The sequence below is a fragment of the Podarcis filfolensis genome (assembly GCF_964270895.1).
Source record: "Podarcis filfolensis genome assembly, chromosome: 13".
NCBI lineage: Eukaryota > Metazoa > Chordata > Lepidosauria > Squamata > Lacertidae > Podarcis > Podarcis filfolensis.
In genome coordinates this window covers 4573430-4590196 of record NC_139615.1, presented here as the reverse complement: position 1 = coordinate 4590196, position 16767 = coordinate 4573430, and the positions used below count along the sequence as shown (strand labels likewise).

At 54.8% G+C, this 16767-nt stretch overlaps 1 protein-coding gene across 7 annotated transcripts in view; it reads right to left on the bottom strand.

Moving 5' to 3' along the window:
* Positions 1-16767, bottom strand: part of KDM6B (lysine demethylase 6B) — a 96894-nt gene that overhangs the window by 15619 nt on the left and 64508 nt on the right. For all 7 annotated transcript variants that reach the window (XM_083580751.1, XM_083580750.1, XM_083580756.1 and 4 more), the window contains 3 exons: positions 13610-15612; positions 7863-7989; positions 2274-2379 (listed from right to left, as the gene is read on the bottom strand). In XM_083580751.1, coding sequence (XP_083436877.1) covers positions 2274-2379; positions 7863-7989; positions 13610-15612 — 2236 coding nt within the window. The remainder of the gene's footprint in view (positions 1-2273; positions 2380-7862; positions 7990-13609; positions 15613-16767) is intronic.

The window sequence follows — 16767 nt, the reverse complement described above, 5'->3', positions numbered from 1 at the left end:
CGAGAGAATTCTGCCCCTCTGCCCCTCCCTGTTTGCTGGCAAGTTTATGGCGCGAAGCCCACCCTCTCCAGGCTTCCCGAACCTGGTGCCCTCCAGATGTTTTTGGCTGGGAGTCAGAGGCAAAAACACCTGGGAGGTGCCCGGTTTGGGGCAAGACCTCTGGGAATCGTGACCTCTTTTTCTTTTCGCTGCCCCCCACAAGGAAAAAGCCCCCTGCTCCTGAACAACCAGATTGCAAGGGCTCACTCAGATACTCACTGCCTCACCAAGATCACACATCCTATTTTGCGGACATCTTTTCATTAAAAGTACAGCCGTACCTTGGTTTTCAAAACAGCTTAGTTCTTGAACGTTTTGGCTCCCAAACGCCACAAATCCGGTTTGAGAACTAATTTTGGAGCCCACACGCCTGACGAAGCTTCTGATTGGCTGCAGGAGCTTCCTGCAGCCAATCAGAAGCCGTGCTTGGGTTTCCAAACGTTTTGGAAGTCAAATGGACTTCCGGAACAGATTCCGTTTGACTTCCGAGGTACGAATGTACACGCTACCCGCTCAAAAATCTATCCGACCCCAAAGCCTCTGATTTCAAATACAGTCAATACCCCGGGTTGAAGCAGCTTTGGGATAAGAATTTTCAGGTTGTGCGCTGCGGCGACCCGGAAGTAACGGAGCACGTTACTTCCGGATTTCACTACTCGCGCATGCGCAATCAAAATGACGTCACGCACATGCATGGAAGCGGCGAATTGCGACCCGCACACACACAGACGTGGGTTGCATTCGCTTCTGAATGCGAAGGAGCTCCAGAACGGATCCCGTTCACATCCAGAGGTACCACTGTATAGTACGATCACATCCTGCATGGGGATTCGGTCCTGAGACTTCCATGGATACACAAAAACCCTGCATACCCTGTCCTGTGGTTGGTGGGGCAGGCAGGCCCAGAAAGCAAGGTGGAGAGCTGAAGACTTCTCTCCTCACCAGGTCCTCCCGCTTTAACCAGTGCAGAAAGAGCTTTTAAGCTCCCCGACTTAGAATCATATGAGTGGGAAGGGTCCCACCCTCTGCAAATGCTTGCATTCACCTTGCGGAATTTCAACCAGCCAGCCTCCAAGCACGCGTGGTTGAAATTGTGCAAGTTAAATGCATGTATAGTGCGGTCAAACCTACACAGCGCTGCAGAAGCAAACACACACTTCTCCATTGGGAGAGCACGAGACTCGTCACCCCTCAATACGATACGATAATCTTTATTGTCATTGTCTCATACAGAACAACGAAATTGAAAAAATCTACACCAGACATTCAAAAACCAACAAGCCAGCTATCCCAGCCTGGTTAACCACCTAAAAACTCTGATGCCCCATAATTAAATACAATATATGGTACGCCCACAGAGACTACCGTAAAGGTAAAGGTAAAGGGACCCCTGACCATTAGGTCCAGTCGTGGCCGACTGTGGGGTTGCGGCGCTCATCTTGCTTTACAGGCCGAGGGAGCCGGCGTACAGCTTCCGGGTCATGTGGCCAGCATGACTAAGCCGCTTCTGGCAAACCAGAGCCATGCACAGAAATGCCGTTTACCTTCCCGCCGGAGTGGTACCTATTTATCTATTTGCACTTTTGATGTGCTTTTGAACGGCTAGTTTGGCAGGAGCAGGGACCGAGCAACGAGAGCTCACCCCGTCGCGGGGATTCGAACCGCCGACCTTCTGATCGGCAAGCACTGCGTTTAAAACCAAAATCGCATTTGGATAAAAACTGGCAGCTAGTCCTAGTCTTTATAACCCTGTCCCTTCTTCCAGAAGGCAGAAGCTGAAAGAGATCATTTCCGGGGTGCGCACTATCCTGCGCTATCTCTGCAGCTTTCTTACGGCACCTGGAAGCATAGATTTGATCCAAGGTGGGAAGAGTGCACCCAATTATTCTCTCCGCAGTCTTTACAACCCTGGTCAGCATTGTTTTTTCCCTGGCGGTGCAGCTCCCAAACCACACACACAGACCGTAAGTTAATACACTCTGCACAGTACAATGGTAGAATGTCTTGGGGTCGTGGGTTTGAGCCCCTTGTTGGGCAAACGAGTCCTGCATCGCAGGCGGTTGGACTAGATGACCCTTGGGGTCCCTTCCGACTCTACGATTCTTTGTGTATCCTTCCTTCTCCCAGGCCCAGAAACCTCTACTTCCAACTCAGGCTCTCCGCAGAGCCTTAGCCTCCAACCCAGGCGCTCTTTGGCCCCCAAACCCACGGAGGGCCACCGGCGGGGTACTCACTGAGGCGGAGGGATCCAGCCAGGCCCCGGATGACGGTGATTGGGTTCTTGGGGTCAGTGCAGAACTGCAGGAGGACCGGAGAGAAAGCATCTCGCTTGCTCTCCAACTGAAGAGGAAAGAGGAGAGCCGTTAGAGGCCAAGATGCCAGTTTGGGTCCCCACCCCCCACCCCCCAAAAGCCTAAGGCACCCCCAGAAACAGCGACAGCAGAACAACAACAATGCAGCATTTCCTAGTTTGGACCAGAGGTCCACTTAGATAAACCCACTGCTCAGGATCAACAGAACCACCTAGTCCAGGCCACTGGGCCTAAGTCTGCACAGTTCCCCGCCCCCAGTTTAGACTAATGTTGCTCCAGCATCCCCCATCTTCAACCAGAAACTCCCCCCCGCCCTTAGATCCAGTGCTGGGTGCTCTTTCATTGGTCAACGGTGGTCTCCACCGAGCGCTTTTGGAGTCATTTGCAAGACAGGTTATTGCACAGCGGCTTGGCTCTGCCTCCACAGTTGGAAGAAGTGATGGTTTTGGATAGCAGTTTCTGGAAACCCCAGGAGGGGAGAGTTGCTCTTGTGTCTGAGTTCTGCTTGAGGGTTTCCGATTGAGGCATCTGGTGGACCACTGTGAGAACAGGATCCTGGACTATTGATGGGCCAGTGGATTGACCCATCAAGCTTTCCTTACGTCCTTACATTCCCCAGGTTATTTAAGAATGAGCAGGAAGGACACAGGGGGCAGAAAGTTTGCGGAGTTCAGAGTCTCCTTTTAGATTTGATTTTTTCCCTCCCTTCCACTGTGGGGGGAGCAGACCAGAGAAGAATCCCCAGAGAACAGAGGAAGCCGTCTTATCTGTGCAGCTGCGGGAGGAATCCGGGATGATAAAAAGAGCTGGTTGCAGTTCCGTGTGGGAAACAGTCGAGCAAAAAAGCTGCAGGGTGCAGCCAGGGGGAAGACTTTTACTCTGCTTTCCATAAAATCAAGACAAGTAGCCAAACAGCGCCCCTTAGGATGAAGAAATGGGAGGCAGGGAAGTCTTGCTCCAAAGAATGTCAGCAGATGGTTCTGGGGGGCCGTTTTGCAGTCTGGAGACAGTGTGGGGAGGAAGGAGGTGCTGGAGGTGGGGAAAACCTCAAGGAGAACAGCCAACCCCCCAAATGTCTTCTTTGGAGGAGACACGTCCTGGGGCGGAAGGCGAGCAAGGAGCTCCACCGGTCCAAGCTGGGCATCCATATTGCCTTTGTTTTCCAGGCAGATTCCAGGTCCAGGGTTTCAAAAATCTCATCTTCTGGGATGCTGAGCTAAGCTAAGAGCAGTCAGAAGGCCGTTAAACTAATGGTGCAACTTGTTGAGGGAGGGGAGGGAGGGAGGGACAGAGACTTTTGGGGAATGGCCCCCAATTCCCAAACACAACCAAAATGGAAGATCGAGGGGGGAATTGAAGAGACAGTGGAACCATGCGTTGGAGAAAGATCAAGGTGGAGGGAAAGAAAAGACCTTTTTCAATGCCTTTTTCCACGCAGGAGGGCCAGAACCACACAGGGGATGTGCAAGAGAATCTAATTGGTGAACGGGAACTGGATTAAACCCTGGCTAAGCAGAAACTGCAGCTCTCTGCAATGTCGCCTCACAGCACAGCAGAACGGGATTGGGGACACCAGCAGAACTTTGTCCTAAGAGATGCTGCCCCACCAAGAAAGGACGAATGTGGACCGACTCAAAACGGACTGACTCCCAGCCCAGAAGTTTCATTTTGGACCAAGAAATCTGGGCGCCAGGAAGTCTGGCATTGGGGAGCGGTGCATGTGGCCGAAGTGGTGCCGAGGACATTCCCCAAGTAAAGAGGGGGCAGCATGGATGATCTTCGCGACCTCGAGACGCAGGAACCAGCGGAAGGGCAGGCTGGGTCAGGCAATGGAAAACTTGACTCTGAACCACAGTACCCAAGAGAGGACTGGGCCAAGGTTCAGACTGCCTGATCCAGAACCCTGTAGCTTTTTGCTACAGAATAAATGAGGAGGAGTTGGGCATAAATTGAGAGGCACATTAAAAAGAGAGGGGGACGGGCGCTGTAAAAGGAACACACAGAAAATGAAGGGCGTTTTGCTCCAAAACAGCCAGGAGAGCCAAGGACGAAGTATCCAAGGGAAATAGCGGGGAAGGATAAGTAACAGTGTTTTGGTGTGGGAATGAGGCTTTTCAAATAATAAAAATCCACCGTCGTCATAATAGGTGTCTGGCTGGATGCGCTTGCATTCCAGAGGGCCAGAGGAACGAGATAAGGAAAGGCCAGCTGGAGGTTGAAAGGAGGTGAAAGGTACATTGTGCTGGGAGACAGAACCTGATTAACCCAAGGATGGAGCCCCAGAGATAAGGGGAGAGGCCTGGGAGGAAGGCCAGGCAGAGGGCCGAGAGATGGAGGGGGCCTCGCAAGACCACTTTCCTCCTCTCCTTGCTTGATCCAGGAAATCCAGCGCTGAGAGCGCCCATGGGGAGCCCCCTCTGACTTGCTGAACTACATCTCCCACCATCGCTAGCCATCGGCCATGCCTGCTGGTGCAGGGAGGCTGATGGGAGTTGTAGTTTGGAATCAACCCGGAGGGCTGAAGCTTCCCAGCACAGGGCTTACAGCCCCCTCGCAATGGGGGGCTGCCTGGTCCCCCAAGCCAGGGGGAAGCCCACCCGCTAGGGCTGGCCGATATCAGCTTTCCAACACTGCGGTGTATCGCCAGCCAAACATCACGGTTTGGCGATATACGTTGAAAAAACGACATATCCGCCTCTGCCCACGAGGCGCCGGGCAAAACTGCCCCAGCTCTCACCTCCAGAGCCAAGGCGGTTTCAACCCAGGATCGCGGGCTGGGACAATGCAAGCTGCCTTGCGCCGCTCAGCTAGGTGGGAAGGAAAGTTGAACCGTTTCACGGAGCCCCCCACCCTGCCGCCGGGTTGTGGGAGCCAGCGCCTGGCTGGGGGCTCCTTTCACTGCTCGGCTGAGGCGAGGGGAGCTGCACACTCCTCCGTTGAGCAGTTTAAAGATGCAGAGGGAGGGACAAGCTGTTTCGGTGCCTCGCCAAGGCAGTTTGTTTCTCCCTCTGCGTCGCACGAGGGCAGAGCGGAATGGTAGCTTCACTCAGTGGTTATCGCTGGTGAAACCAGCGCCGCTTCTGAGTCCCTCTGCTAGCAGCGCCCTTTTTGCGATACGATAATCTTTATTGTCATTGTCCCATACAGAACAAGGAAATTGAAAAATCTACTAAGACATTCAAAAACCAACAAGCCTGCTACCCCAGCTATCCCAACCTGGTTAGCCCCCTAAAAACTCTGATACCCCATTTTTAAATACAATATTTAAACACCCAGTGGATGTTGCTAGCAGAGGGACTCAGGAGCGGCGGCGGTTTCACCAGCGATATACAGTGGACCCTCTGGATATGAACTTATTTCGTCCTGGGGGTCCGTGCTTACCCCGAATCCAGAGGTGCCGCTTCTGTGTGTGGCGCGATAGAGTGCTTCTGCGCATGTGCAAAGAGAGCTTCTCTGCATGCGCGCACGGCAAAACCCGGAAGTATACACTTCCGGGTTTGCTGCGTTCGCAACCCAAAATTACGTAACCTGAGGTACCACTGAGTGAAGCCGACGTCGCGGTCTGCTCCTCATACACTCTAAGCAAAATCCCACCTGCACGAGGCAGGACCAGCTCAAGGCATTTTGCTGCCTGAGGCAGCTTCATCCCCCGGACAAACGATAGGGCCGGGAAAGAGGGCTGAAGGCACCGAGGTTTCAATTAGCCAACAGTGAGAGGAAAGGCATTGCAGTGGATGTGTGTGGCTGCTTCCAGCCAAGGGCCAAGGCCAGGGAAGGGAAAATAATCCAGGTGCCTTATCTCCCTCCCTATCTAGGGACAAGAAGGAACAAGAAGCCATTGAGCCAGGAGGTGGATCCCACTGGCAGAACGAGAGAGGGCAGAGGACAAGGTTTCCCAAAGGGACTGCCACACCCCTTAGGTCTTAGGGGATTAAAGGGAGAGAAAGGGAGCAAGATTTCCTCTCTGGACACAGACTTTGGGATGCAGGCAACTTAATGGGCAGGCAGAACAACTGATTGATCTATTGATTGACAGATAGATAGGCAGGCACTAGGAAGGAGCTCGCAGAACGGCCTTAAAAGTTAAATTTAAAAGGCCAATCCTCTTTGGGGTACACACTGTTATGGTCAAAGGGCCATCTTAAAAGAGAAAGATCAGAGCTGTTTAGAAAGAGGAGGCAATGGGGTTTTCTAAAGGTGGATGCTGTCGTAGCAAGATTAAGAATATGGCTCACTTGTTTATTAAGTAAACGAATGCATTTATTTAATGGCCTAACAGAGAAGTTGGGGATGAGCTCATTATGTGGAGAAGGGAGATATCTATTTATTTCTAACGGCCAACAGCTGCCTTTGACGTGGAGAAAGTAACCTTGGAAGCATTGCGAAAAGGAGAAAGAATAATCAAGAGTACAGAGGTCCCTTGGTTCTCAAACTCCTTGGTACTCAAACAACTTGGAACCCAAACACTGCAAACTCGGAAGGAAGTGTTCCAGTTTGCGAACTTTTTCAGAAGCCGAACGTGCTCCATTTTGAGTGCCACACTTCCGTTTTGAGTGTTACACTGAAGTCTATCTGTTTTTCTTATTTATTTTACATTTTTGTTTTTGCGGCTCTTTTTTTGTGACCGTGTGGAACCCAGTTCAGCTACTGATTGATTGATTGATTGATTGTGTGACTGCAGTACTGTTTACTGCTTTCATTTTATGGATCAACGGTCTCATTAGAGAGTAAAATTCATGTTCAATTGCTGCTTTAGGGGTTGTTTTTAAAAGTCTGGAACGGATTGATCCGTTTTGCATTAATTTCTATGGGAAAGCACGCCTTGGTTTTGGAACGCTTTGGTTTTGGAACGGACTTCCGGAACGGATTAAGCTTGAGAACCAAGGTACCATTGCACAGTAATAAAAAAAAAACCACAAGTCAAAAACGGGAGGTGGTTAAGGAGTGTGGGATGGGAGTAGAATGAGCATGTCTGTTTGGGGGGAAATTGGGGAGGGGGGAACACAGATCAACAAGCATAGCCCCTCCTTCGCTGCCGACATGCCCCAGTCCTCCCCAGACTCCACTCAGCCCCACTCCCTGGGCTGGGTGACCCAGCCACTCTGGAAGCACCCTTCGATCACCCCTAGGTTGGTGGGGGGTGTCAGGGGATGCAGGGGACATCGCCCCCATGCGCTTCAGGGAATCGCACCACGGAGGGGCGGATTCTGCAGCTGGAATTACAGCAAGGCGCTCCTTGATGCTCCTTGCTGCTCCAGTGCAGCTTCTGCCGGCCGTAGGAAAGCCATGCCTGGCTCCCTCTGACCTCCTGGAATCTTACCAGGTTAACTCCCCGCAGCAGCCATGTGGGCTAGAACCTTGTGATGTTGCTTGTACGCCGTCATGAATTTGAACCCAGTGCTGGTGCAGCACCATTTATCAACGCCCCCTCCCCAGTCCATCCATCTCAGAGAGGCCCAACAGAACGCTCCCTTTGCCCTCTCCCCGTCACCCCGCAAAACTGGGACTCACGTATATGCTGGGGGTCGGGGGGTTGAGCTTTTCCCGCGGGAGCTTTTCGTCCACGTTGATCTGAGGTTTGACCGAGTGGCTGGGCAGCAGGTAAGACTCCTTGAACTTCCCTTTCACCTTGGCATGCCTGGAAGAAGGATGAGGGAAGCAGGAGAGTCAGCGATGGACAGTAATAGTAGTAATAGTAATAATTTATTTATACCCCGCCCATCTGGCAGGGTTTCCCCATCCACTCTGGGTGGCTCCCAACAGAATATTTAAAAAATGATTAAACATCAAACATTAAAAACTTCCCTAAACAGGGCTGCCTTCAGATGCCTTCTAAAAGTCAGATAGTTGTTTATTTCCTTGACATCTGACGGAAGGGCGTTCCACAGGGCGCCACAACCAAAAAGGCCCTCTGCCTGGTTCCCTGCAACCTCACTTCTCGCAGGGAGGGAACCACCAGAAGGCCCTGAGAGCTGGACCTCAGTGTCCGGGCAGAATGATGGGGGTGGAGACGCTCCTTCAGGTCTACTGGGCCTTTGAGGCCATTTAGGGCTTTAAAGGTCAGCACCAACACTTTGAATTGTGCTCGGAAATGTACTGGGAGCCAATGTAGGTCTTTCTGGACCGGTGTTATGTGGTCTTGGCGGCCGCCCCCAGTCACCAGTCTAGCTGCCGCATTCTGGATTAGTTGTAGTTTCTGGGTCACCTTCAAAGGTAGCCCCATGCAGAGCACACTGCAGTAGTCCAAGCGGGAGATAGCCAGAGCATGCGCCACTCTGGTGAGACAGTCCGCGGGCAGGTAGGGTCTCATCCTGCGTACTAGATGGAGCTGGTAGACAGCTGCCCGGACACAGAATTGACCTGAGCCTCCAATGACAGCTGTGAGTCCAAAATTGACTCCCAGGCTGCGCACCTGGTCCTTCGGGGGCACAGTTGCCCCATTCAGGACCAGGGAGTCCCCCACACCAGCCCACCCCCTGTCCCCCAAAAACAGTACTTCTGTCGTGTCAGGATTCAACCTCAATCTGTTAGCCGCCATCTATCCTCCAACAGCCTCCAGGCACTCACACAGGACCTTCACCACCTTCACTGGTTCCGATTTGAAAGAGAGGTAGAGCTGGGTATCATCCGCATACTGATGGACACCCAGCCCAAACCCCCAAACTGCCCAGAGAAAAGGGGCAGTGGAGAGTCTGTGGGCAGCCTCAAGGGGCAACAGCTCCTTCCGTCTGCCTTTCAAATTCCAAAAATGAGGGGTGCAAAAAAGTTACCACGTGACTTGGGAATTCAAAAGATATATCGGTTAATATGATTTAGTTTCGCTTGGCCAGTAAAATTGCAGAGAAATAATTAAAAGTGATCGCCAAGTACTTGCAGTTATATTATATTATTATTATTATTATTAGGCATTTTCAGAAGGTAAAATTAAAATTCTTTGGTTTCCCGAAAGCAGTTTACGTACTTCTTCATCAAATGTACACTTACCAAGCTAAATGTTGCCCAACCCCAGAAATAATAGTAAGTTTAAAATCCTCAGACTCCAAAAAGACCCCTCACTGAAGAAATTTCCAAAAAACTCCCCTCTAAAATGACACGCCTTACTGGTGGATCAGCCTTTTCCCTGTGAACTATCCCAGGAGGCCCCGTGAATTCAAGCAGTTAGCAAGCCCATCACATTTATCTATTCTATTTTATAAAAATACTGGCGCTAGCAGTATAATTGTAAATATATGTGCGTGTATCAAAGAAGTTTGCAGCACTGGAAACATAAAACTGCCACAAAACCTGTTGCCTCCACTCCAGACCTATCTTCCTGCCCTGCAAAAAACTCTAGTGCCCCCCCCCAATGGAGCGCATCCTGTGCATCCAGCACTGGGCCCGTGGCCCTCAGAAAGCCTCCCGGAGTGGAATATGGCCCCTTGAGCCTGGGAAAGGTTCCCTGGAAAAACCTGATACTCTGACGCTGCGGTTTCTTTTAACAGCCTGGGGCGATTCTATTCCCGCTCCATGCTCCCTGCAGAGACCCCACAAATTAGTCAAGGCCGGTTGGTGGCACCCCTTGACGAGAAAGGTGCCCTAGACCATGTGCAAAGTGACGGCCTCAAACCAGAGGAAACCCTCCCCCCCCTGCAGCCACACTGGGCTTAAGAGGGCACAATATTGCATTTACCTATCTGGCAAAATTTCGCCTGCTGGACGGGACGTGGGAAAGGGCAACCCATGCCCACTGGGGCAGGGGAGGGATGGCTTTTGGCCCCCGTTCTGTGGGGCCCTGCGTCCCACTCAGAGTCTTCCCTTTCCTCCGCTTCGAACCCCAAGGCCTCCTTGCCTCCCTCCGGCTGCCAAGTCCCTTATCTGGGCTGACCCTTGCCCCCAAGCCTGCCCCGGGAGTTTGCAAAGAGGAGCGGAGCTACTTTTCTGGGGGGAAAAGAAGCAGAGACAGACCAAGCCCTCCGGGAGCAGAACTTTTCGGGGAAGCCGTCCGGCACACAACGCACTCCGACACCCTCCATTCCGCACAGCTGCCTCCGTTATCAGGTCTGCCTTACTCCTCCTTCTCCCTCCTCCTCCAGTCTCCCATAGGGCTCTCTCTGCCCCAGAGACACCCCTCCCATTTGTGATGCAGATATCTGCAACCGGGATATCTGCAACCACCTTCGCTCCAAACCACGCTGCCGAGAGTTTTGAAAGAGGTGTGTGCACGGCCGAAAGGGCTTCCCAGCTCTCAAGCCATGCTGCAAATTGGTTTGCTCATTCAATATGCACCCAGCCCTTTCTCCAAAGGCCCCCACCCCCGGCAATTGAGCCCAGAGTGGGGGAAGCGGAGGGGTGCGGGAGACAGAGGGAGGAGGCAGGAGTGGGGACGCTGCACACCAGGTGTGCTCTTAAAAACTGCCCGTGGCGCGCCCTGATTTGCAAGTGCTCCGGGGCAGGCCAGGTTTAAAGGAGCAGGTCTTCCAGGTGTCTTAGGGGCAGGGCCGCAGCCCAGTTGGCAGAGCGTCTGCCTTGCAGGCGGAAAATTCCAGGTGCAATCCCGGCTCGGTTTCCCAATTCAAATTGCTGGTGCCGTAAAGGCCTGACATGGCTCAGGACCGCCATACTGCAAGGACCCATACGGACCGACCCGGACCCCGAGATCATCATCCGAGCCCCTTCTATGTGTGCCCCCTGCAAGAGAGGTCCAGGGGGTGGCAACACAAGAACGGGGCCTTTTCTGCGGTGGCTCCTCTGCCCAGAGAGGCTCACCTGGCACCGGCATTACAGTCATACCTCAGGTTGCAAGCGTGATCTGTGCAGGAGACACGTTCACAACCCGCAGCATTCTCAGCCTGAAGTGCTGTGTCTGTGCACGTGAGGTCCTTTTGCACTTCTGTGCATGCACCGAAACCCAGAAGTTCCGTATTTTTCGCCCTATAGGGCGCACCGGCCCATAGGGCGCACCTAGTTTTTTTTGGGGGGGGGGAATAAAGAAAAAAACATTTATTTCCCCCCCAGGCACGGGGCTGGGGCGGGGGAAGCCCGAGCTTCCCCCGAACCCCAGCCCCCAAAACAGGCTGCTATCTGCAAGCCTAGGGAGCCCAGGGGGAATTCTAATCCCTGGCGGTGTCCCTGGGGAGGGCGGGCAGAGGTGCCCTGCCTGAACCCGGGGAGAGCCACTGGTGCCAGTCAGAGGAGGCCAATGGTCTGACACTTTAGGACAGGGGTCAGCAAACTTTTTCAGCAGGGGGCCGGTCCACTGTCCCTCAGACCTTGTGGGGGGCCGGACTATATTTTTTGGGGGGGGGAATGAATGAATTCCTGTGCCCCACAAATAACCCAGAGATGCATTTTAAATAAAAGGACATATTCTACTCATGTAAAAACACGCTGATTCCCGGACTGTCCGTGGGCCAGACTGAGAAGGCGATTGGGCCGGCTCCGGCTCCCAGGGCCTTAGTTTGCCTACCCATGCTTTAGAACAGCCTTTCTCAACCTGTGGGTCCCCGGATGTTGTTGAACTACAACTCCCATCACCCCTAGCTAGCAAGGCCAGAGCTCAGGGATGATGGGAGTTGTAGTCCAACAACATCTGGGGCCCACAGGTTGAGAACTTTAGGAGGACGCTCCCTGGGTACCTCTATGCCATGCCTGGCTTGACCCACATCCACCCAAACCCATTCCTTGGCTGAATGCCCCTTGCCACTCAACCCTGTCATGCACCCCACTTCCCAAACCCCACTGGGCATCTTTTCCCAGGCCACGGGGTCCTGGAGTCGGCCACACAACCTTTGCAAGTTTGAGGCCATTCCCAAACGGAAGGGGGCAAAACACACCAGAGGAGGCCCACCCCCGAGAGGAAGGCCTTTTCCCAACATCAAAATGTGACACGCTACCAGGAGAAACGGCAAGGGGGGGGAAAGAGTCAGGCGCATCTTGCAACCCAGGTGCTTCGCTTTTAAATAAGGAAGAAGTTTCATTCGTGCTAAGCATGTGGGCCCTGCCTTAAATAATTTTGGAAGCTAGCAAGCGGCAGCTATGTAAGGTTCCAAACAATGGGGGGGGGGAATCAGTGCAGCTCAGCCAGAATTCTGCCCCCCCCAAATTATTATTATTTTTTAAAATGCAGGATAGAATAAGAGAGATTCCAGGCCGTATGGGACTCAGAAAATCCAGCCTCTCCTGGTTGCCCAAGTAAAAAACAGTAAAGGTAAAAGACCCCTGGACCATTACGTCCAGTCAAATGCGACTATGGGGCGCTCATCTTGCTTTCAGGCCGAGGGAGCCGGCGTGTGTCCACAGACAGCTTTCCGGGTCATGCGGCCAGCAGGACTAAACCGCTTCTGGCGCAACAGGACACCGTGATAGAAACCAGAGTGCACGGAAACGCCGTTTACCTTCCCGCCGGAGTGGTACCTATTTATCTACTTGTACTTCGTGCTTTCGAACTGCTAGGTTGGCAGGAGCAGGGACGGAGCAATGAGAGCTCACCCCGTCGTGGGGATTCGAACCGCCGACCTTCTGATGGGCAAGTCCAAGAGGCTTAGTGGTTTAGACCACAGCATTGTCCAAGTGTGCTCATTCAAGCTGGGTGGCTAGGAACATGCAGCCTTCCGGGTGACGCCAGACAACAGCACCCCTGCTGGGTGCTGGGAGTTGTAGTACAAAACAAGCTCTTTTTGTGCCAGATTTGTTTGGGTCATCTGGCAGGAAAAGAGCTTCCAAGCTCTCCGCATCGGTTTGGAGGCAAGGCGTTCTCACTACACCAGGCGCTAGGGATGCTCACGAGCGAGAGATCTCAGAAAAGCCTGCGAGAGACACCCCAGAGCAGTGCGCTAATGTGCTTTGCTTTGATACCAGGAGAGAGGGAACAGCGATTATTGGTTTGTTGTTCCTATTTCTGCTATGCATTTTGTGGTTTTTACATTGCGATTTTACGTTGTGAACTGCCCCGAGATCTACGGGTGGAGAGCGGCATGCAGATTTAATAAAGAAAACAAAATACGGTATTTTTTGCTCTATAAGACTCACTTTTTCCCTCCTAAAAAGTAAGGGGAAATGTGTGTGCGTGTTATGGAGCGAATGCAGGCTGCGCAGCTATCCCAGAAGCCAGAACAGCAAGAGGGATTGCTGCTTTCGCTGCGCAGCGATCCCTCTTGCTGTTCTGGCTTCTGGGATTCAGAGTATTTTTTTTCTTGTTTTCCTCCTCCAAAAACTAGGCGCGTCTTGTGGTCTGGTGCGTCTTATAGAGCGAAAAATACAGTAACAAGGCAGCCACTCACTTGCTGGCCCGCACCACTTCGGCCGCTGAATGGTTGATGGTGAGCTCGCCCAGGGGGATCCTGCGCTCCTCCACCTCCGAGGCGATGAACGTCTCCTTGTCTCCGCTCTCCACCTTGATCAGCCGGATCTTCAGCTCCTTGGGCGGCCCCTCCGTGAAGGAACGTAGCTTCAGCAGGTCGGCCGAGCACACCACCGTGGAACCCGTGCCGACGGCCCCTTCCTCCTTCTTGCCGGGGGGCGGCCGGCGCTCGGGCTGCGGGGCGGCCGGGGGAGGCGGGGGCGGCTTGGCGCCGTTCTCCCGCGCCTGGCTCTCCGAGCTCTGCACGTCGAGGCTGCCCAGGATCTGACGGTTCTTCTCTTTGTGGGCCTTGCCTTCCCGGTGCCGCCGCGAGCCGTCCTTGCTGGAACGGCGGTGCCTCCGGTGCTCCCGGTCCCGCTTCCGGGACTCGTCCTTGGGGCGCTGGGCGGGAGCCGGAGGAGGGGGCGGCGGGGGCGGCAGCATCGCAGGAGAGGAAAGGGGAGCGGGAGGGGGCGGGAGGGGGGGTGGCGTGGCCGGAGAAGCGGGGCTCTTTTCCCTCTCCGCTCGCTCCACCAAGGTCTCGCAGGCCCGGCTGATCTCCTCCAGCACCTCTGACTCCGTCTTGATGGGCCGGGGGGCGGGCGGAGGGGGCGGAGAGCTGGCCGCCTGCTCCCCCATCGCTCCCGCAGCCCAGCCTTGGCTTGAGGTAGAGAAGTGGGGCGCGGACCCCGGGCTGGCGCCGGCCGGAGAAGCGATCTTAGCACCTGGGGGGGTCAGCGGCTTGGGTCGGTAGGAGTGCTTCTGCCCTTCCAGCATGTTGGCCAACGACTTCAGCAGGGAAGCCGTGCTGTGGTGGGGGAACTTGCCCGCCCCGCCGGCGGTGGCGGCAGCCGCCTGGGGCCGCTCTTCCGGATCCCGCTTGCCATAGCGGTACAGGCAGGGCGGCTCCGGCGGGTCCTGCCCCGGCGGCTTGGGGTAGTCGAAGGAGGCGTTGGACGGGGCGGGGGGCTTTGGTCTGGCCAAAGGCGGGGGGCTGGGGAGCAGCGGGGCAGGTGGCGGGGGCGGCGGAAAGCTCTCCTCACGCTCCTCCTCCCCGCGCAGGATCGATTCATCCAGCATCTTCATGATATTCGCCAGGCCGTCCGGGAGGATCTTAGAAAACTCGGGGGGCTCCTCAAACTGGTCCTCCAGCTGGGGGCTGGTGAAGCCAAAGAGCCTTTCGTGCGCAGGCTCCACCGCGGGGGGCGCTGCCGAGGGCTCCGGCGTCTTTGGATAGGAGGCCCGGGGCAGTGGCGGGGGCGGCGGGGGCAGCGTTGGCGGCTGAGGGGGGCTCTCCGGGGACCCGAAGGTTCCTGAGGTAATCGTGGGGCTCTCCGGGGCCGAGGCCCTGGCGCCGCCGGAGCCCTTCTCCTCCGGGGTGCTTTCCGGCATCCAGTAGTCAGCGGCTGCCGGGGTGGGTTCGGGGCTGGCTGATCTTTGGGGGCTGGCCTTCTCCTCAGCCCCTTCTCCAGGGAGCGAGAAGGGCCCTTTCTGGCTGCTGGCGTTGGAATCCTGGAAGCTGCGCCCCGAGTCGCAGGCCCCGAGAGGGGGAGCGTCCCCCCGCGGCGGCGGCGGCTCCCCGCACCCAAACAGAATATCCCCCAGGGGGTCGCTGCTGGCTTTCGCTTCCCCTCCTTTGCTGCCGAATGCCGGGCCTTTCAGCCAGGGCAAGGGGGGTGCTGGCGGAGGAGGCGGGGGCAGAGGGGGCGGGGGTGGTGGGCACTGCGGAGCTGTGGGTGCCCGTGCAACTGCTGGTGGAGGCCCCCTGGCGATGGGCGGAGGAGGAGGCATACGAGAGCAGGGCAGGTTGCGAGGGGCAAGGCAAGGAGCTGGCCGGGGCGGCGGCGGCTGCTGCTGCGACTGCTGCAAGGGGGCTTTGCGGCCCCCGTTCTCCTGGGCGGGACTGGATGGCTCCAATGCCGGCGTTTGGTAATGGTCGGAACCCTGTGGGATGGACAGAAGGAAGAGCCAATCAGAAGGGATCGCCCTCCCCACCTCCCAGGCCTACAGCTCCCTCCTTCACCCCACGAGAGAGCAGGCTTGTTCACACGCCGCCTGCCTGCCAACAGACTCAGGGTACCGCCGTTCTGCTCAGGTAGGCTTCCTGCCCTAGACTCATCCTCAGCCATCCCTACCCTATAGAAAGCATTATTCAGAACAGCTGTTGGAGCAACTCACTCGGATAATAGCGCAATAAAATGGTGCAGCCCCCTCTCTGCGGGGCTGCCCTTGATCCGGAAGCTGCAGCACAACTGCTGACGGAGGCCTCGTCAGCATATGTCCCCCGTGATCGGGGATCTGCGCCCGTTGCCAATTTGCTGCCGGGCAAAGTTCAAGGTGTTACTATCAGTATATACACCCCTTAACAACGGGCGACCGGTTTTCCTATGAACCTGCCTTTCCCTACTTTGCCGCTTCGATCGGCAGAACTGGTGCCACATAATCCCCGTTCTGCGTTTATAAGAACCTGGTTGTTTAGTGCAGCAGCGCCTATGAAACTTTGGAACTCCCTGCCAATTGATAGCAAGTAGGCACCTTCACTGCACTGTGTCCCTATTTAGACAAGCCTACCTGGGTGCTTAGAAAGCTGAGGCGATTTTAATCTGTTCTAGCATTTTAACAATGAGGGTCATCTGGTCCAAATCCCAAATATTTCGCCCAGCGTGGGATTCGAACGCAGGACCCCAAGAGCCTCACGCTCTGCCAACTGAGTTATTACTAGTGTCGTTGTGATTTCCCCTCCCTCGCTTTATATTTTTTGTAAACCGCCTTGAGGGATTTCTTTCCTTACGACAAAAGGTAAAGGGACCCCTGATCATTAGGTCCAGTCGTGATCATTAGGTCCAGCTCATCTCGCTTTACTGGCCGAGGGAGCTGGCATACAGCTTCCGGGTCATGTGGCCAGCATGACTAAGCCGCTTCTGGCCAACCAGAGCAGTGCACGGAAATGCCGTTTACCTTCCCACCAGAGCGCTACCTATTTATCTACTTGCACTTTGACGTGTTTTCGAACTGCTAGGTGGGCAGGAGCAGGGACTGAGTAACAGGAGCTCACCCCGTCGCGGGGATTCGAACCGCCAACCTTCTGATCGGCAAGTC